At 43.2% G+C, this 22,973-nt stretch overlaps 1 protein-coding gene across 1 annotated transcript in view; it reads right to left on the bottom strand.

Annotated features, from left to right (window-relative positions):
- TRHDE (thyrotropin releasing hormone degrading enzyme) overlaps nucleotides 1-22,973 on the bottom strand; it is a 1,599,235-nt gene that overhangs the window by 693,116 nt on the left and 883,146 nt on the right. The window contains exon 7 of the mRNA XM_040410016.1: nucleotides 9,281-9,346. Coding sequence (XP_040265950.1) covers nucleotides 9,281-9,346 — 66 coding nt within the window. The remainder of the gene's footprint in view (nucleotides 1-9,280; nucleotides 9,347-22,973) is intronic.

Below are 22,973 nucleotides of genomic sequence, written 5' to 3'. Positions count from 1 at the left end.
AGGCAGCATGAGTTGCGGGCCTGCAGGTGAGCTGACCCTGTAAAAGATTTTAGATGCGGGCCTGCTGGTGAGCTGACCCTGTAAAACATTATATGCGAGGGCCTGCAGCTGAGATGACCCTCTAAAAAGTTCTATGCGAGGGTCTGCATGTGAGCTGACCCTGTAAAAGATTTGAGCCGCAGGCCTCCATGTGAGCTGACCTAGTAAAAGATTTGAGTTGAGGGCCAGTAGCTGAGCTGACCCTTTAAAAGATTTTAGGTGCAGGCCGGCTGTGTCCACTCCAGTCCTCAAAGACTCATCTGATCTGCTGTAAGGACAGCGTCCTGACAGTAGCCCAAAAAGCCCTTTTTAGGGCTAGTACATCAGTCTGCTTTTTTTTTTCTCTCTGTAATATAATTGCAGTTGCCTGCCAGTGTGTGTCAGGCCCACAGAGTGTACTGTGCCCACTGCCAGTGCCCACCACTCATATCTGGTGGCACAGTAGCTTGCAGTTAAAAAAGTTTAAAAAAAATTCTCTGTAATATAATTGCAGTTGCCTGCCAGTGTGTGTCAGGCCCACAGAAAGTACTGTGCCCACTGCCCACCACTCATATCGGGTGGCACAGTACCTTGCACGCATAGTACCACTAATATAAAAAAAATGAGAGGCAGGCCACCCCGCAAGGGCCGTCGTGGTCGTGGTGCTCTGATTTCCTTTGGCCCTAGAATAATGCCCAGTGTTCAGAGGCCACGTACCCTGAACTCGAAAAGTTCTGAGGACATAGTTGACTGGCTAACACAGGACACCCAATCTTCTACAGCTTCCGCTCGGAACCTTGACGCACCATCCTCCTCCAGCTCAGCTTCAGGCACCTCTCAAGTTACCACTCGCCCGCCTGCCGCCACCTCCAACACTAGCACCACAGCCGCTTCACTTGATCTGTCAGAGGAGTTATTTACACATCAGTTGGAAGAAATGAGTGATGCGCAACCATTATTGCCAGAGGATGTAGATAACAGTGATATGTCTCAGTCAGGCAGCATTACACACATGGACGTACGGTGTGATGATGATGATGATGTTGTACCCGCTGCTGCTTCCTTTGCTGAGTTGTCAGATACAAGTGAAGCGGTTGATGATGACGATGTGTCCGTGGATGTCACGTGGGTGCCCGCTCGAAGAGAAGAAGAACAGGGGGAAAGTTCAGATGGGGAGACAGAGAGGAGGAGGAGACGAGTTGGAAGCAGGGGGAGGTCGTCGCAAGGAGCTAGTGGCACAGTCAGACAGCATGTATCTGCACCAGGGGTCAGCCAGACAGCACACCAATCAAGGCATGCTGTTACCACCAGAATGCCGTCATTGCAAAGCTCAGCAGTGTGGCATTTTTTGTGTGTGTCTGCCTCTGATAACAGCGATGCCATTTGCAACCTGTGCCAAAAGAAACTGAGTCTTGGGAAGTCCAACACCCACCTAGGTACAACTGCTTTGCGAAGGCACATGATCTAACATCACAAACGCCTATGGGATCAACACATGATGAGTACAAGCAGCACACAAACTCAAAGCCACCATCCTCCTCCTGGTCCAGCATCTTCAGCCATGTCAACCACTGAGGTCCTCCTTGCCCCCTCTCAACCACCCGCCGATCCGCCTCTCACCTTCAGCAGTTCCTGCTCATCTGCCCACAGTCATGTATCTGTCAAGGAAATGTTTGAGCGTAAGAAGCCAATGTCACAGAGTCACCCCCTTGCCCGGCGTCTGACAGCTGGCTTGTCGGAACTCTTAGCCCGCCAGCTTTTACCATACAAGCTGGTGGAGTCTGAGGCCTTCAAAAAATTTGTAGCTATTGGGACACCGCAGTGGAAGATACCCGGCCAAATTTTTTTTTCACAAAAGGCAATCCCCACCTGTACTCTATTGTGGAAAAGAAAGTCATGGCATGTCTGGCACACAATGTTGGGGCAAGGGTCCATCTGACCACTGATACCTGGTCTGCAAAGCACGGTCAGGGCAGGTATATAACGTACACTGCGCATTGGTTAAACCTGCTGATTGCTGCCAGGCATGGAATGCGTGGCTCTGCAGAGGAGTTGGTGACACCGCCACGACTTGCAGGCAGGCCTGCTGCCACCTCCTCTACTCCTCCTACTCCATCCTCTTCGCTAACCTCCTCGGCTGAGTCCTCTTCTGCTGCTGCGTCTTGCTCCACATCAACTGCACCCCCCCAGCTCCCCAGGGGCTATTCCACATCCCGGATACGACAGTGTCACGCCGTCTTGGGGTTGACTTGCCAGAAAGCAGAGAGTCACACCGGACCAGCATTCCTGTCCGCCCTGAACGCACAGGTGGATCAGTGGATGACCCCGCACCAACTGGAGATCGGCAAAGTGGTGTGTGACAACGGAAGCAGGGCTTGAGTATCACAATGAAGCGATCACCTCTATGAGTGTGTTGGCAATGGAAATGTTGGCACACCCCAGATGATAAGGTCGTTGCTTCATTGTGAAAAGACCAAAAGTGATCGGCTGGATAATTTTGCATAGAAAAAACATTAATTTTCCTTGTGATCATCTAAGGTGATCATTAAAGCATACTAGGCCAACAATGGGCCCACACTGCAGAATCATTGTTTTCTGGGTCACTTAACTGTCACTGAACTACCTCAGCACGACCATAGGCTTTGAAAAACCGCCATCGCCTGCAATCTCCCAAACGTGCGCACGAGCACAGTCCTCACTACACCAAGATTGACACATAGAGGAATAAAATTTATGTCATAAGTGTGTCAACTATTGTCAACTCTTTGCGGTTGTCTAAACTCTATTTGATACACGTCCCCATCTCCCGGTTCCTAAAATCTATTCCATACATCGGCCCCTGATAGGGGACGTAACAGGTATTAAACTGATAGGAATAGTACTACTTAACATACCACTCATATAGGGTAGCACAGTACATTGCACGGCGCACGCGCAGTGCCCCAAATTGGAAGTGAGAGAACTGACCAAGCATCTTTTTCCATCTCCCGGTTCCTAAAATCTATTCCATACACCGGCCCCTGATAGGGGACAAAACAGAGATTAAACTGGCAAGAACAGATTTTTTATAATTTAAAAAAAAGAGAGCAGCCTCTGCGGAGCTGGGTATTTTTTGGCCGCGGTACTGAATGCTCATGCACAATGGCTGTAGGCTCATGCGTCCTTTTGCGGAGGTGACAAACCTGGTCAGTCAAACCCAAGGCAACATCATCGACCTCATCCCATATGCATTTTTTCTGGAGCGTGCCCTGCGAAGAGTCCTGGATCAGGCCATAGATGAGCATGAAGAGGAAGAGTTGTGGTAACCATCACCATCAGAAGCAGCCTTGTCATCGTCGATTGTTGGACATGCGGCAATGCAGAGAGAGGAGTTTGAAGAAGAGGAGTCAGAGGAGGAAGGTGGCTTTGAGGAGGTGGAAGACCAACCACAGCTGGTGTCCCAGGGGGCTTGTTGTCACCTTTCGGGGACCCTTGGTGTTGTACGTGGCTGGGTGGAGGAAGAGACCTTCAATGACATCGGTGAGGACAAGGAACGGGACATGGCTAGCTTGGTATCCAACCTTGTGCAAATAGGGAGTTTGCGGTTGTGCAAATGGACTGTTTGCGGTGCGTTAAACGGGGAGTTTGGTCTGTCAGAGTTTGGTCTGTCACTTACACTGCCTGATCGATACAACATAGAAAAAATGTGGGTGATTCAGTCAGCACAACCCTGTATGCAGGTGCACATCGCTATGGCGAAATACATATACAAACGCAAAATACAAATGCAATAGCACTCTGCAACCAGCATTCTGCCCTGCCTCTATGCTGGATGAGGCATTGGTGTACATTTTGGCCAAAGCATAATAAGCCACTCACCACGTCAAGGTTGCCTCTATAGAGTGGTCCCTAACACTAGTTCCTACCTGTTTATGGGCCATGACAGCCACACAAAGTCCGGTGCCATTACAGCTTTCATCGGATCCAGGGATGCAAGTACCAACATGCATGCTGAGCCCACTATATACTTCCCCTGGAGCCAAATGGCTACTGGTAGGTGCTATATAAGCAGACTCAGTTTTATACTGACTTTAAAACCAGCCTCCAGGACAGATTGACTGGTCAGGTGTGACCCCATAGGGATAACTTTAAGCACCTTTAATCTGCATCAGCAGCACCATGGTGATAAAAATCAGTGGCAAGGTGACATGGTGTGGAGATGGCAGCATGAGGAGGCCACATAGTGGCACAATGACTGAGTCTGGATTGTTTAGAAAGATGCAGATGGAAAGAATCTGTGGAGCTGTATCATGGTCTCCTGCAGATGAATGCAGACCAGGGCCGTAGCTATAGGGGAAGCTGATGGTTAATGCTAAGGTCCAGTTGCAGGGCGAGGGGCATCCGGGCCTGCACCTTTGACAGTGGATTGACCAGCAGTGCGTAACATAGGGGAAGAGGAGGCAGTGGTGTGACCCGCAGACCCAGATTGTGGACCCAGGCGTTCGACCCACTTATTAGGGTGCTTGGATGCCATGTGGTGGATCATGCTGGTGGTGGTGAGGTTGATAGTGTTCACGCCCCGGCCCGTTTTGGTATGGCACAGGTTACAAACTACCACTCTTTTGTCATCTGCACTTTCATAAAAAAAGCGCCATACTGCGAAACACCTACCCCTTGGCAAAGTAGATTTAAGCATAGGGGTGCTCGGTGTAAGGGTTGCGGGCCTGTTTGGTGTGGGCTGATTTCTCCCTTTTGCAAACCTACTGCCTCTTCCAGCCTGTTGCGGTGCTGCGGATCCCTCCCCCTCTGTACTGCTGTCCTTGCTCGACTTTTCACCTTCCCATGTTGGGTCAGTGACCTCATCGTCAACCACCTCCTCTTCCACTTCCTCACTCTGCTCATCCTCCTGACTTGACCTAACCACAACCTCACTGATTGACAACTGTGTCTCATCATCATTCACCTCGTGAACGAATGATTGCCGTTCACCACCGTCATCTTCTTGAGACTGTGAAGGCTCAAGAGGTTGGGAATCAGGGCACAATATTTCAGGTCCCTCTTCAAGCGGGTGTAATAGTGGTGCTGGAAAAAGCTCTTCAGAATATCCAAGTGTGGGATCTCTCATTTGGCAAGCCTCTCCATGGTGGGAGGAAGGATGATCAGAGAGAGGATTTGGTTGACCAGACTCTTGGCTACAGAGACTGGACTTGGTGGAAGAGAGGGTTGTGCTTAACCGACTGGAAGCATTATCTTCAGCAATCCAACCGACCAACTGATCGCACTGGTCCGACTTGGACAGTGTTGTCCTGCGCCGCCCAGATAAGTTGGACATGAAGCTGGGTACGGTGGATGTTTTTTTTTTTTTTTCTGGTGCACTGGCAGCAGGCACAGTTTCATTACGCCGAGGGCCATGGCCTCTGCGTGCACCATCAGCATCATGCCAACTTCCCCGTCCCTTAGTGCTCGCCTTCTTCATATTAATAGTTTTGTCACTAGATGTGGTGCAGATTGTTTTACAGTCCGCTAAAGACACAGTTTTCGGATGGAGTACTGTATATGTCACAGAAAACAACACACTATGGACACTAGATTAGGCCCCGATTATTGGAATTTGCAATACAAACTCAGTTTTCTGATGTAGGACAGTATATGTCACAGAAACCCACAGAATATGGACACTAGATTAGGCCTAGATTATTAAAATTTACGCAAAAAGAACAGTTTTCTGATGGAGTACTGTATATGTCACGGATGTGTATTACAAGCACACACTACAGAGACAGTAGATGAGAACTGGCCCCTCATTAATTAAATTTACGCTAAAGAAACAGTTTTCGCATGGCCTACTGTATATGTCACAGAAAGCCATACACTATGGACACTAGATTAGGCCCAGATTATTGGAATTTACACTAAAGAAATAGTTTTCGGATGGAGTACTGTAGATGACACGGATGTGTATTTCACGCACACACTACAGAGACAGTAGATGAGGAATGGCCCCTGATTATTTAAATTTTCCCTAAAGAAACAGTTTTCGGATAAAGTACCATATATGTCACGGATGTGTATTACACACACACACACTACAGAGACAGTAGATGAGGAATGGCCCCTGATTGTTTAAATTTGCCCTAAAGAAACAGTTTTCGGATGGCATACTCTATATGTCACAGAAAGTCACACACTATGGACCGTAGATTAGGCCCAGATTATTGGAATTTCCCCTAAAGAAACCGTTTTCGGATGGCGTACTTTATATGTCACAGAAAACAACACACTATGGACACTAGATTAGGCCCAGATTTTTGGAATATGCAATAGAAACTCAGTTTTCGGATGCAGGACAGTATATGTCACAGAAACACACAGAATATTGGAATTTGCCCTAAAGAAACAGTTTTCGGATGGCGTACTGTATATGCAACAGAAAACAACACACTATGGAAACTAGATTAGGCCCAGATTATTGGAAATTACGCAAAAGAAACAGTTTTCGGATGGAGTACTGTATATGTCACGGATGTGTATTACACACACGCACTACAGTGACAGTAGATGAGGACTGGCCCCTGATTATTTAAATTTACGCTAAAGAAACAGTTTTCGGATGGTGTACTGTATATGTCACGGATGTGTATTAAATGCACACTATAGACAATAAATGTGGCAATGATTATTTGAATTTATGCAAAAGACACAGTCTGTGGATGGTGTACAGTATATGTTATTAATAGGTATTAAATAAAAATATCTTCCTGCTGTCAAACACACACACAGTAGTCCTTAAAAGGACTTACAGTGATGGCAGTACTCACCTGCACGTTTATTGGCTGCTTAGCAGCCGCAAAACGTGCGGGGAGGAAACTCGAGCATGGCGCTCGAGCACATGCGGTACTAGCGATGCTCGAGCTGAACCGGTATTTGGCTGAGCATGCTCACTCATCACTAATTATAGGTATTACTTGAAAGCTGACATTCCAAGCTTTCATACAATACCAAAATGACAGCAATATGTTCAGTTCAGGGAAAGATATCACTGATAGAAATTGGGATGCAGTGAATGCAGCTGAAAGTGAAAGTAAAAGCAGGTTTTACCCGCAAATATTCCTGACTTGATTTCTAACAGTGCTTTCTCCTCTGTTGTTTGGACTTTAGCTGTCATTCTGGTATGAAAGCCTGGAATGTCCGCTTTCAAACATGATCAGTTGCATGATTCTAGCTGCTACCATTCAGGAGAAAGCAGCATCTAAAGCAGCCCACCCCTCCACTTTCTTCCGGAGCCCAGGCACTCAGGGCTGTATTCCTCCCAGTGCTCCCCCGTATCTTGTTTATATCAGAGAGGAGACGGCCTGCACATGACAATGCTGTGAGAAGAGGCCTGCTCAATGTGAAAGTGACACACATTTCTGGGTGTTATTATGAGGTGAAACTTAAAAAGACTAAATTATAAAGCAAAAAGCATTTATACAGCAGGGTGTATAAAAAATTAAACGGCAGTTACACTTTAAAGGGTTATTCCAACTCTTAGCAATTATCTGAATTATCTGCTGAATAATGGTGGGTAGTTCCATACACGGTAGGTACTGGATGTTTTATATAGCTGACACCCACCTGCACTGGTCATGACTGGAGATAACTCTATACTGGCCATTTAAACCCTACGGCCTGCTTTGGGCCGTTAGGAGAGAGGTTATCATGGCAGCAATTGGCCTAGTGAAGGCCCCTGGGCCTGCTATCATATTATTTCTATTAAGCCCTGCCAACTGTTGTAAAATCACAATGCACTACAATACTGAAGTGCAGTTTATTGTACAGGAGAGCAAAAGAGCAAATGTTCACTGGGTAAAAAACAAATATAAAAATAAAAAAAACTCCCCTTTTCCACTTATCATATAACAAAAACATAATTGAAACATAACTGAGTTATTTATCTCCCACAACAAATACGATAAACAATCCCAATACCAGAGTTGTAGTTTTATGGTCACCACACCGCCCAAATTGATTACAAATTTATCAAAATGGTACAATAAAAACTACAACTCATCTCACAAAAAAATAAAAATAAACCTTCACACAGCTGTACCAATAAAAAAATAAAAAAATGCAAATGTTTTATAAATGTTTTTAAAAGTAAAAAAAAATAAAATATGTAAATTTAGTACACCATACCGATAGTAATCTGCAGAATATGGTTAAAATGTCATTTTTACCATGTAGCTCTAAAAACAAAACCAGAAACTATGTTGGAATTCTGTTTTCTTTTCCATTCCATCTGGCAAATAATTAATTTTTCAGGTTTATTTTTATGCGTTATACATGGAGCATTAAATGGTACCATTGCAAAATATAATTCTTAAAAGCAGTCATACAGCTAGGTTAAGAGAAAATTAAAAGAGTTATGGCACTTTGAAGGCAAGGATATAAATTGAAATAATTATCATCAAAACTGGCTTGGTAATTGTGGGAATATAGAAATTAAAGGTGTTCTATATGCTACCTCTGGGACCCACACCTATCTCCAGATCAGGACCCCAAACTGAGTGGACAGTAGCCACCTCCATTCATTTCTATAGGACTGCTAAAAATAGCCAAGTTCTAGCTCGACTATCTCCAGCATTACCATAGAAATTAATGGAGCGGTGGCTGAGCTTGCATAGTGAGCTCTTCATTAATGTCTATGGGACTGCCATAAATAGCTGAGTGCACCCGCCCAGCTATTTTCAGAACTCCCATAGAATTGAATGGAGAGCATGATGCAGATGTACAGTTAGTTGTCCTTCACTTTCAGGTGCCCGTTCTGGAGATAGGTGCAGGTCTCAGAGTTTGGACCCATATGTATATGACTTTGATGGTATATCTTACCCAGATGACACAACCCCTTTAATGACTTTCAGACAGTGCTTACTGTGTGCTGTTTTTACCTACCTGTTTGCTCCCAAAACACTGTAGTTTTTTTACTTATTAGTAAAGAAAATTTCTTAGCTCCCAATCCCTCAAGGTGCATGTTAAAAGTTGTACTCTTTGTCTTATTCTCGCATATCCTGTACATACTCTATGTATAATAATGTTTCCTTAAAAATTATAAATGTTACAAAAGTGCGGAGTAGTCTTTTTAGGAAATCTGTTCATCTAAACTATGGATTATGCGGGTGCTCTATATATATATATATATATATATATATATATATATATATATATATTAGCATTTGACATCATAAAAAATAAATCAGTACAATCATTTACATTAAGATACATTTACAAGAAATATTTCACTTACTTGCAGTCCTCTCTGAAATACTTTATGGCCCATAAAATTAGCCAACATTCGAATTAAAGCTGCTCCCTGTGGATAGAATTGACCAGTTAATATTTTACACCTAGAGATAATAATTCAAGCTCCATTGTCTTATAAAATCGCAAACAGATTTTGCTAAATTCCAAATGATATATCCAATAGGCCACATGTTTACCACAAAGCTAATTTTGTATACAGTGGGACTCATGTTAGGTTAGCATTATGTTTTCAGAGTATTGTTTAAGAGGCTTATATTATTCAAGCTTAGCTTCATAGTGATAATCACCACTATATCTGCTGGTCAAGATCAATGGTAGCAAGAGTAACATCCACAATAATAATGATTACTTGTAAAATAAGAAATGGAGTTGAATGCCACAAATGTTAATTATTTTATTACTGCAATTTGCAAATATAAAATATCTGAAAAAAATGGAATCACCTTTGACATTTTTGAAGGCATTCTCCTACTATAAATTTGAAAAAGGGTCAAAATAGCATTAAAAAAGACAAAGAAGAGCTTCCCGGATCCACCATGGTCACTACTTTCTGGTCCCTCTCAACACATAGATAATTATCATACAATCAATCACTGGCTGAGTAGGGTCATAGTTCTGGCCAGGTATTGGCTGAACAGTTATTATCTGTGTGTCCTAAGGCAGAGTGAATGAATAACAAATGGTCAGTGACCATTTTTTATTTATTCACTCTGCCTTATCTATGGTTTGGCCCACCTTTGAGATTGAAAGGTCAAGCAGCACACCCTTGGGAAACATCATCCATTTGCTCTACCAAGTGTTGTGCCTTTAGCACCTTACTACACACTGGTTTCTATACCACGCTGTCTTCCGTATCAGCGCGTCTCCTGTCTTCTATTATCTGTGTGTTAAGAGGGATCAGCAAGTATAGACCAGTGGGGCACCAGGAAAAATTAAAATGTGAGAGATATGGGGCTGAGGTGAACATCATCTTTATTTTTATGCCATTTGACCTTTTTATTTAAAAAAATAAAAAACAATCCCTTAAAATTTTGATTTTACTGTTTTGACAACACAAAAATATCCTTGAGCTCCTAAAATAAAATAAACGTATTTATGAATTATTTTAAGCCGGTCATACATCACCAGCCTCTGTCAGTCCCTGCTCTTTTTATATTGTAGAGCTTTATCATATGGAGAGAAATTTAAAATGAATCCTTCTTATGTAGGTCTCCTATATAGCATCGGGATTTATATCAGGATCAGAAAGCAACTTATTGTGCAACTGGAAAATTAGCAAAGAAATTATATGGTAGTGGCACTCAATAATTGACCTACTGAGCTCCGTTCAGGTTCTTCTTAATGTTGGTGACAGTGTTACCACATAATGACTAGCCGGCATTTAAAGGGGTTGTCCACTTTGGTAATATTGAGTACCTATCCTTAATATCAGATTGGCAGGGAGCTGACTGCCATCACCCATGCCGGTCAGTTGTTTAAGGAGGATGCAGCAGTATTAGGACTGCTGCGTTCTCTAACTGCTTGCCGTTGACATTGCAGAGGCGAGCAGGTGTAATTAAAACTCCACCATCCCTATTTATTTCAATGTGACTCCTTCCTATTTATGTCCTTTTTTTGCCAATTGATAACTTTTTGGTGAATCGGCATTCTGAAAAAATATGAAAATGACTTGTTTATTGATATAGGTTGGATTTGCAGATTGTGTTTACCCTCATTTTGGTTAACTTTTTTTTTTTTGGGGGGGGGGTATGAAAATGGAAAATTTTTGTCAAACTCTTGAACTGACAAAAGTTATAGTAATAAAATGTACTACCATATGCCCTGTATAAATATAAAATAAATAAATATTAGTATACTACATGGCCTAGAGAGAGCTATGCAATGCCTAAATAGTCTAATACAGCACCCATTAAAGAACATAAAGGGAGACATTTACCATTGTATTTGTATTTGTGGTCAGATTTAAGCTTGGAGTTGCTCTGCATATCTGTGCCAAATGTATATCATGGTGCACATTAATAATAAATTTGGTGCAAGTGCAATGTGGTTGTATCAGTTTCAGTAAAAGTACACCTAGGGGATGCCTGGCATGGAGTTGAGAATTTTTTGCATCTTTGAAAAAAGTCACACTTCATGTGTCAAAAAATGTATCTACTCTTAAATTCTGCCCAGATTTTCACTGCAAATCTGTAGATAGCACTGGAAGGCAGAGTCCTCAAAAGTCACAAAACCTTTGTGACCCCAAGAAGTCACAAAGCCCCTACTTTCAAGCCAGAATTCTGGCAAGCAATGCCAGATGAATTCCTAGAAAATTTCTATTGTGCCCATTTAATGCCATAAGATCAAACAATACCTAGTGGCATTTTTATGTGAACATAGAACTAAAAAATGCGTATTGAGTAATATAATTTGTCTAGATGGTCATACAGTTAGTGCCTACAGAGTGCCACTGTGTATGAAACAGTGACCTACTTTTCCGCTAACCCTCTAATGTGTATGGGTCTTCCAAACTCTCCCTCTACAGATGATTTTGGAGAAGATAAGTAATGGGCAAGTCTTTTTGCTCTCGGAAAGATAAGCCATCATAACCCTCTTCCTACTGAGAATATATGCTTGCTTGGCTGAGCAGGTATGTGCATGAGAGGATTGGGTGCAATAGCTGTTCACCAGACTGCTATCTCATGTGCATGATTGCCCTACGCTAGATATTGTAAAGGTTGTGCCACATTTATCGTCCTGTATCAGCCACTTGAGTAAAGTTAGTGCATTTTTAGACAATTTATTCTTAGTTTATGCTGCCTAAATGTTATATAGGTTTAGTAAATTTGTCCCAATGTATTTATGCAGAGATATAGTATTTTGTTTAAAATATTTATATCTATTTTTGTTTATTTATTGTCTTTTCAAGAAATGACAGCTTATACAGTCTGTTTAGTTGGAAAATTTGCAGTGTCTTGTTCAACATGTACAGTACTATGCACATTATCACATTATATTACAATAATAATAATGATAATAATTATAGCAAAATTGCAAGTTTCTTGTACAGTACTGCATATGCTCTACCAGCTTCAATCATTTAACAAGTCTTTATTCTGTCAAAATACAATGTGTGGTAGACAGCGTTCATATTCTCATTTCTCTCAATTGACTGCATAGTCACTGCAGCACAGCCTCTTTAACTAGCATTAGTCCCTACAGAGAAATCTGCTTGCTATAGCTAACTTTAGTGTTACCATGATTCTCCCATTGCAAGAACATTTGCAGACTGAGCTTTGAACCACAATTAATCACAAGAAGTAATCAAGGTACAACTAGACTTCCCTAGTTGTGAATTATATAGCACAATTCTGTTTATTTCCAGTGTACTGCTAAAAAAGAACATTGTTTCAGGCAAGATAAAATTTTCACCATTATATTATTTTTTTCATACTGTATATTGTCTGAGCTATGTCTTGTGATAGTATCCCTGAATTTAAGCATTTCTATGTATTTTGTTGGTATAGATCTCTTTTAGATTTACAGTTGATTTTTAATCATGTCGCATTTCATCATATATTATGTATTTAAAGCATGTTACCTTGGCTTTGCATCATTAGTTTTTAAGACTTGCAAAAGCATATACTGTATGTTTCGCCCTATAAGACGCACCGGCCCATAAGACGCACCTAGGTTTTAGAGTGGGACAATAAGATTTATTTTTATTTTTATTATACCTCTGGTCAGACCCCCAATGTTAATAAGAGCTCAGCTGACTGCCCCAATAAGATCCCCAATGTTAATAAGACCCTAATAAGACCTCAGATTAAACCCCCAATCAGACCTCAGCTCAGACCCCAATATGAATGACCCCCAATTAGACCTCAGATAAGAGCCCCATGCCTCTTATTAGCCCCCAGTAGCCTCATATCAGCATCCAGTAGCCTGATAGCCCCAGTAGCCTCATAGCAGCCCCCAGTAGCCTCATAGCATCCCCCATCAGCCTCATAGCAGCCCCCATCAGCCTTATAGCAGCCCCAAATAGCTTCTCATCAGCCCCCAGCAGCCTCTCCTTCAGCCCCAGTGCCTCTCACCAGCCCGCAGAAGTGTCCATCAGCCTCATAAATATAAAATAAAATAAAACACTTAGCTCATCTGCTCCTGGACGCTGCCGCTCCTCTCCTCCAGCGCGATCTGCATCCTCCTGCTGTGGGATGTGCTGTGAAGGCTGCGCACAGCGTGACGTCACAGAGCGCCTCACGCCGTGCGCGGCCCTGCACAGCCAACAGCCAGGGACCAGGAAGTGGTGAGTACAAAGCCTTCACCGCTTCCCGGTCCTCCAGTACTAATGAGCGCTTCTATAATGGGGAATGGGAATGTGTCTTATGGGGTGAAAAATACAGTTAAATATTTTTAGCGTTTTAACTGCATTAAGAGCAGCAATTATGAACCAAATTATTCCATCATTCTAAGGATCAATATCACTTTCTAGAGAGTCAATACTTTAGTGTCTGTCTAGGCAATTAAAGTATTGCACAGATAGTTTACTTTTCCCGCAAGGATGACCACAGAAGGTAAGGAAGCCAAGATATTGTCGCATTGACTGAAACAATATTTGTCATGTTATTGAAGGTATCACAATATAAGATTATTAAAGCTATTAAAGCTATATAATTACATTAATGGATAGGTGCATTTTTGTGCATATTTTTGCAATTGTCATCTATATTATCCTGAAATTTATTATAAAAATTTATGATTTTTGAATAGTAAAATCAATTTGGCTGGTGAAACATTCACAGTGACCAAGATCAATGCATGAAGCCTATACTGCATCACGCAATATCTGCAACTCCTCTATTTCACAAAGCCTAGGCACTCCATGTGTAACTGCATGGTGCTTTTCTAAGGGCTCCATTACACTGCCCAATATTCCAGAAGGACGAGCGCCGATGGATGATAACTAGTGTTGAGCAAATCAAAGTGAAATTAATTGAATTAGATTTCTGAAAAAATTTGATTCAACATAAATCTGAATGTCCTTGAACTTCGTGGTAACTAGTGTTGATCGAGCATGCTCGGCCAAACACCAGTTCGGCTTGAGCATCTCGATGCTCGGCACATGGCGGTATTCGGCCGAATACCGCATGTTCTTGAGCACAATGCTCGAGTCTCCTCCTCGCACCTTTGTTGGCTGCTACGCAGCCAATAAAAGTGCAGGTAAGTTCTGCCCTTCACTGTAATACCGTAGCCATGTTGGCTATATAGCACCCGATGACACGTGTTCGGCTCAGTGTTAGTCAGGGAGAGCTGTGCTGAAGAATTTTTTTTTTTGTACGTTTAAAAACTTGTCAGAGACCCAAAATTCCTTTTAAGGACTATTGTTGTGTGTGGAAGCAGCAATAAATATTTCTAGCGCAACCTGCGCTAAATTGCTAAAACTTTACAGACCCAAAAGTCCTTTGTTGTGTGTGGCAGCAATATCTATTGTACTTTTTCCAGTGTACTTTTTCCGTAGACGGTGTCAGCTGCAGACAGTGACATTAGCTGCGCTACATCTCCTGTGTAACGTGTGCACATCCAAAAAATATCTGTGACATCTAGTGCACTTTTTCCGTAGACGGTGTCCGCTGTGGACAGTGAAATTACCTGGAGTACATCTCCTGTGTAACGTTTCCACATCCCAAATACCTGAGACATTCCCTGTAATTTTATATTAGCCGCTGCTGGCATCAACAACATTATCTGTGGTATTTCTCCTGTGTAACGTGTGTGCATCCCAAAAATATCAGTGACATCCAGTGTACTTTTTCCGTAGACGGTGTCCGCTGCGGACAGTAACATTAGCTGCGCTACATCTCCTGTTTAACGTATGCACATCCAAAAAATATCAGTGACATCTAGTGTACTTTTTCCATAGACGGTGTCCACTGCAGACAGTGACATTACCTGGGGTACATCTCCTGTGTAACGTTTCCACATCCCAAATACCTGAGACATTCCCTGTAATTTTATATTAGCCGCTGCTGGCATCAACAACATTATCTGTGGTATTTCTCCTGTGTAACGTGTGTGCATCCCAAAAATATCAGTGACATCCAGTGTACTTTTTCCGTAGACGGTGTCCGCTGCGGACAGTAACATTAGCTGCGGACAGTGACATTACCTGGGGTACATCTCCTGTGTAACGTTTCCACAACCCAAATACCTGAGACATTCCCTGTAATTTTATGTTAGCCGCTGCTGACATCAGCAACATTATCTGTGGTATATCTCCTGTGTGACGTTTCCAAATCCCAAATACCCTTTTAAATTTTTTTGCGTATACACTTACAAATCCTACACTACTGTACGTGTGACATACTTTCAAGCATATATAACATTTAATATGAAGAAGGCGAGCAGTAAGGGACAGGGAAGTGTCCGTGATGCTGATGGAGCACACAGATGCCGTGGCCCTGGCCGCTTTGAAACTGTGCCTGCTGCAAGAGCACAAGAAAAACAATCATCCACGATACCTAGCTTCATGTCCCAGTTTTCAGGGTGCCGCAGGACAACGCTTTTGAAGTCAGACCAGGGCGACCAAGCACCATCCTGTCTTCCACCAAGTCCAGTCTCAGTAGCCAAGAGTCTGGTCAACACAATCCTCACCCTGATCCTCCTTCCTCCCACCATGGAGAGTCTTGCCAAACAAGTGATCCCACACTCAGATATTACGAAGAGCACATTTCAGCGCCATTCCTTTATTTGGGCCTCTCGACAAGCCTGCTTGAAGAGGGACATGAGATCTTGTGCCCTGATTCACATCCACAGCCACAAGAATATAACTGTGGAGAACGACAATTAGTGTTTCACGAGGCGGATGCTGATGATGAGACACAGTTGCCAATAAGTCAACGGCAATTAGTGTCTCAAGAGGATGATGATGAGAATGAGACACGGATGTCAATAACTGAGGTTGTTGTTAGGTCAACAATTCAGGAGGATGAGCAGTAGTGTTGATCGCGAATATTCGAATTACGAATTTTTATCGCGAATATAGGTACTTTTAAAATTCACGAATATTTAGAATATAGTGATATATTCGCAATTTCGAATATTCAAGATTTTTTTTAATTGCGAATTTTCATAATGCGATTTTTCAATTGCAGAGTAAAAACATGATTCCTCCCTGCTTCTTGCATGTGGGCCAATGACTCATTGGCCCACAAGCAAGAAGCAGAGAGGCATCATGACTTTAAATGGGATAAATGATGAATATTCTAAAAACTAATATATAGCACTATATCGAATATATTAGTTTTTTTGAATATTCATAATATTCTAAAACAATAATATATAGCAATATAGCAAATATTAGAGAAAAATAATATAGAGCAAAATAGCTAATATAGTGCTATAATCTTGTTTGTCTAATAGTTGCAATTTTTTTCTCATCTGAAGTTTCGTTAAAATTTCAGCTATTGAAAAAAAATATTATAGCACTATAATAGCAAAATTGCTCTATATTAGTTTTTTTATTTCGAATATTCGCTATATTGCTATATATTCTTGTTTTAGAATATTACGAATATTCAAAAAAACTAAGACCTCTTATCTGTAGATAAGATACTTCAGATAAGAAAAAAATTACAACTATTAGACAAACAAGATTATAGCACTATATTAGCTAAATTGCTCTACATTCCTTTTTTTTTTAGAATATTCGCTGTATTGCTATATATTCTTGTTTTAGAATATTACGAATATTTGAAAAAACTAATATATTCGATATAGTGCTATGAGTCATTGGCCCACAAGTAAGAAGCAGGGAGGAATCATGTTTTTGCTCGGCAATTGAAAAATTAGCAAAAAAAATTAGCATTACGGAAATTTGCATATTATGCGATTATTACCTTGTCGATTTTTCGAGTAAAAAAAATCGTGGAATATAACGAATGTTCCAATTCGCGAATATTCTTCTAAATATTCACGAAATATCGCAAATTCGAATATGACCCCTGCCGCTCATCACTAATGAGCAGAAGGCGCACTATCAGCGACAACATTCAGTTCCATGTCCCAGCGGAGCGTAAAAATGTCCTTACACAAGGCATTTGAATGCAAGCACAAATACCCAACTACCCACCCACAGGCCATAGCACTAAATGCACACTATTCCAAATTGCTGGCCCTGGAAATGTTGCCATTTAGGCTTGTGGACACTGAGGCCTTCCAAAGCCTGATGTCTGCGGCCATCCCTAATTACGCAGTCACCAGCCGCCACTATTTTTCACGGTGTGCTGTACCCGCCTTACACCAGCATCTGTCCCTTAACATCACCCGTGACCTAACCAATGCAGTTACTGGGAAGGTCCACTTAACTACTGACACATGGACAAGTGCTTTCGGCCAGGGATGCTATATTTCCCTGACGGCACACTAAGTGAACGTTGTGGAGGTCGGGAGCGAGTCGTACCCTGGGATGGCACAGGTGCTATCGACGTCAAGGTTTGCAGGCCCTTATCCCGTCAGGGTTTTCGACCACCACCTACGTTAGTGGCTCCAACCCCCACTTCTTCTCCAGCTCCTCCTCCACTTCCACCTCAGAATTATCCTCTTGCAGCATCAGTGAACCTAGAACCAGGCATGGTTGTGTCTCATAATGGCCGCAGCTTGGTGGCGGCTTTGGAGCTCGGCAAGCTCACACACATAGCATGCCTAGCCCAAGTCTTCAACTTAGTGGTTCAGCAATTTCTCAAAACCTACCCCAATTTTCCTGAGCTACTGGTGAAGGTGCGGCGCGTGTGTGCCCATTTCCGCAAATCATCAACATCTTCCGCTAGTCTGTCAACGCTGCAGCAGTGCTTACAATTGCCAGCTCACCGACTGTTGTGCGACGTGAGCACGCTCTGGAACTCAACGTTCCACATGTTGGCCAGGCTTTGTGAACAGCATAGGGCAGTAATGGAATACCAGCTGCAACATGGTCATCGCCTTTCCAGTCAGATTCCTCTATTCACGAGCTACGAGCGGGCATGGATGTCTGACCTCTGTGAGGTTTTAAGAAACTGAGGAATCAACACAGATGTGAGCAGCGATAACGATATTATCAGCATAACCATCCCACTTCTGTGTCTACTTAAACGCTCGCTACTCACAATTAAGGCCGACGCTTTGCATGTGGAAGAGGTAGAAATGGAAGAAGACATTACACAGGGTGATAGCCAAGCAACCCTCAGTCCGTCTTCTCAGCGCAAATTGGACGATGAAGTGGAGGAGGAGGAGCAGGAGATGGTGCCTCCGCTACAGAGGGTAGTACCCATGGAAGTTTAATTCCATCTGTTCTGCGTGGGTGGGCAGAATAGGAGGAAGAGGAGGAGGAGATTGAGAGTCATCCTCCTGATGACGACAGTGAAGTCTTGCTTGTTGGTACTCATGGCACACATGGCTGACATTGTTAGGCTGCCCTTCCTGCAACCCGAATTACTGGTTGTTCACCCTTCTCGACCCCCTCTACAAAGAGAACTTCTCATTCTCGTTGTGGAGAGGATGAGTAAAACAGTGCAATAACAGAAGGTCCTTATGGAAAAATTGCTCTAAAAATTTCCATCTGACAACTCTGGCGGCAGAGTCTGTAGTTCCTTGGGCATCTGAGGAGGGGAGACAAGGGGAACACACAGCAGTTCCAACAGAGGCAGGGCAACACTCTCCATTGCCTGGGACAGTTTCATGACATGCGCCAGCACCCTTACCCTGATGCGCGGCCTATCGTCACAAGGAGGGAAACATTTTGGAAGATGGTGAAGGAGTAAATAGCAGACCATATGTACTGAATACACTGTATTCCCATGCACCCCTTCCACCACAAAAAAGGGCATATGGTTGAATCTTCCTTTTCTCATCCCCCTTCTCTTCTTCCATCATCTCAGCATGCTTATTTGTCGCATATAATGCCCTCGCATATATGCCCTTGCAAACAATGTTTTACAGGGTCAGCTCACCTGCAGGCCCTCGCATATAATGTTTTACAGGGTCAGCTCACCTTAAAACCCTCACCTACAATCTTTTACAGGGTCAGCTCAACTGTAGGTCCTCACCTACAATCTTTTACAGGGTCAGCTCACCTTCAGGCCCTCGCATATAATGTTTTATAGGGTCAGCTCACCTGCAGACCCTCGCATAAAATGTTTTACAAGGTTCGCTCACCTATAGGCCCTCGCATATAATGTTTTATAGGGTCAGCTCACCTGCAGACCCTCGCATAAAATGCTTTACAAGGTCCGCTCACCTATAGGCCCTCGCATATAAAGTTTTACAGGGTCAGCTCACCTACAGGCCCTCGCATATAATGTTTTACAGGGTCAGCTCACCTCCAGGCCCTTGCATATGTTTTACAGGGTCATCTCACCTTTAGGACCTCACCTACAACCTTTTTAGAGGGTCAGCTCACCAGCAGGCCTTCACCTACAATCTTTTACAGGGTCAGCTCAACTGCAGGCCCTTGCATATAATGTTTTACAGGGTCAGCTCACCTATAGTCCCTCACATATAATGTTTTACAGGGTCAGCTCACCAGCAGGCCCCCACCTACAATCTTTTACAGGGTGAGCTCACCTGCAGACCCTCGCATAAAATGTTTTACAGGGTCCGCTCACCTAAAGGCCCTCGCATAAAATGTTTTACAGGGTCCACTCACCTATAGGCCCTCGCATATAATGTTTTACAGGGTCAGCTCACCTGCAGGCCCTTGAATATAATGTTTTACGGGGTCAGCTCACCTACAGGCCCTCACCTACAACCTTTTAGAGGGTCAGCTTACCAGTAGGCGCTCACCTACAACCTTTTAGAGGGTCAGCTCACCTGTAGGCCCTCGCATATAATGTTTTACAGGGTCAGCTCATCTTTAGGCCCTCGCATCTAATGTTTTACAGGGTCAGATCACCTATAGTCCCTCACATATAATGTTTTACAGGGTCAGCTCATCTGCAGACCCTTGCATAAAATGTTTTACAAGGTCCGCTCACCTATAGGCCCTCGCATATAATGTTTTACAGGGTCAGCTCACCTGCAGGCCCTCACCTACAATCTTTTGCAGGGTCAGCTCACTTACATTCCCTCGCATATAATGTTTTGCAGGGTCAGCTCACCTGCAGGCCCTCACCTACAATCTTTTGCAGGGTCAGCTCACTTACATTCCCTCGCATATAATGTTTTGCAGGGTCAGCTCACCTGCAGGCCCTCGCATATAATGTTTTTTAGGGTCATCTCACCTGCAGGCCCTCGCATATAATGTTTTACAGGGTCAGCTCACCTACAGGACCTCACCTACAATCTTTTACAGGGTCAGCTCACTTACATTCCCTCGCATATAATGTTTTGCAGGGTCAGCTCACCTGTAGGCCCTCGCATATAATGTTTTGCAGAGTCATCTCACCTGCAGGCCCTCGCATATAATGTTTTACAGGGTCAGCTCACCTACAAGACCTCACCTACAATCTTTTAGAGGGTTAGCTTACCTGCAAGCCCTCAACTACAATCTTTTACAGGGTCAGCTCACCAGCAGGCCCTTGCATATAATGTTTTACAGGGTCAGCTCACCTGCAGGTCCCCACCTACAATCTTTTAGAGGGTCAGCTTACCAGCAGGCCCTCAACTACAATCTTTTACAGGGTCAGCTCACCTGCAGGACCTCACCTACAATCTTTTACAGGGTCAGCTCACTTGCATTCCCTCGCATATAATGTTTTACAAGGTCAGCTCACCTGCAGGCCCTCACCTACAATCTTTTAGAGGGTCAATTTAACAGCAGGCCCTCAACTACAATCATTTACAGGGTCAGCTCACCAGCAGGCCCTCGCATATAATGTTTTACAGGGTCAGCTCACCTATAGGCCCTCACCTACAATCTTTTACAGGGTCAGCTCACCTGCAGACCCTCGCATATAATGTTTTACAAGGTCAGCTCACCTGCAGGCCCTCACCTACAATCTTTTGCAGGGTCAGCTCACTTACATTCCCTCGCATATAATGTTTTTTAGGGTCAGCTCACCTGCAGGCCCTCGCATATAATGTTTTACAGGGTCAGCTCACCTACAGGACCTCACCTACAATCTTTTACAGGGTCAGCTCACTTACATTCCCTCGCATATAATGTTTTGCAGGGTCATCTCACCTGCAGGCCCTCGCATATAATGTTTTACAGGGTCAGCTCACCTACAAGACCTCACCTACAATCTTTTAGAGGGTTAGCTTACCTGCAAGCCCTCAACTACAATCTTTTACAGGGTCAGCTCACCAGCAGGCCCTTGCATATAATGTTTTACAGGGTCAGCTCACCTGCAGGCCCTCACCTACAATCTTTTAGAGGGTCAGCTTACCAGCAGGCCCTCAACTACAATCTTTTACAGGGTCAGCTCACCTGCAGGACCTCACCTACAATCTTTTACAGGGTCAGCTCACTTGCATTCCCTCGCATATAATGTTTTACAAGGTCAGCTCACCTGCAGGCCCTCACCTACAATCTTTTAGAAGGTCAGTTTAACAGGAGGCCCTCAACTACAATCATTTACAGGGTCAGCTCACCAGCAGGCCCTCACATATAATGTTTTACAAGGTCAGTTCACCTATAGGCCCTCACCTACAATTTTTTACAGGGTCAGCTTACCTTTAGGCCCTCGCATGTAATGTTTTACAGAGTTATGGCACCTGCAGGCCGTCGCATATAATGTTTTACAGGGTCAGCTCACCAGCAGGCCCCCACCTACAATCCTTTACAGGGTGAGCTCACCTACAGGCCCTCGCATAGGCCCTCGCATATAATGCTTTACAGGGTCAGCTCACCTGCAGACCCTTGCATATAATGTTTTGCGGGGTCAGCTTAACTACAGGCCTTCACCGACAATATTTTACAGGGTCAGCTTACCTGCAGGCCCACGCATATAATGTTTTTTAGGGTCAGCTCACCTATAGGCACTCGCATATAAGGTTTTACAGGGTCAGCTCACCTCCAGGCCCTCGCATATAGTGTTTTACAGGGTCAGCTCACCTGCAGGCCCACACCTACAACCTTTTAGAGGATCAGCTCACCAGCAGCGCTTCACCTACAATCTTTAACAGGGTCAGCTCACCTGCAGGCCCTCGCATATAATGTTTTACAGGGTCAGCTCACCAGTTATTAAATCCAAGGTTTCACATACTTTTTCCACCTACACTGTGAATGTTTACATTGTGTTCAATAACAACATGGTAACATTTAATTCTTTGTGTGTTATTAGTTTAAGCAGACTGTGATTGTCTATTGTTGTGACTTAGATGAAAATCAGATCACATTTTATGACCAATTTGTGCAGAAATCCATATCATTTCAAAGGGTTCACATTCTTTTTCTTGCAACTGTATATACAAGTAAATATACAGGAAATAATTTTTTACTCCTAACAATTTTTTTGCTAAAATAGATTTTATCTTCGGTTTTGGGCGAATTATTGTCAGTCTGTAAAAGTGGCTTACTACTCGGACAACACCATTCACAGCAGCGACCTGGGAGTCCAAGATTCATCCAGACTAGTGATGAGCGGCAGGTCACATATTCGAATTCGCAATATTTTGTGAATATTCACTAGAATATTCGTTTCATATTCGCAAATATTCGTATTACATTATTTTCAAGATTGCGATTAATCTAAAATGTAAAAATTGCGTCAGAATATATAGCA

The sequence above is a fragment of the Bufo bufo genome, chromosome 1 (genome assembly GCF_905171765.1).
Source record: "Bufo bufo chromosome 1, aBufBuf1.1, whole genome shotgun sequence".
Taxonomy (NCBI): domain Eukaryota; kingdom Metazoa; phylum Chordata; class Amphibia; order Anura; family Bufonidae; genus Bufo; species Bufo bufo.
The sequence above is the reverse complement of the archived record's forward strand: the minus strand, read 5'-3'. Positions and strand labels throughout refer to the sequence as shown.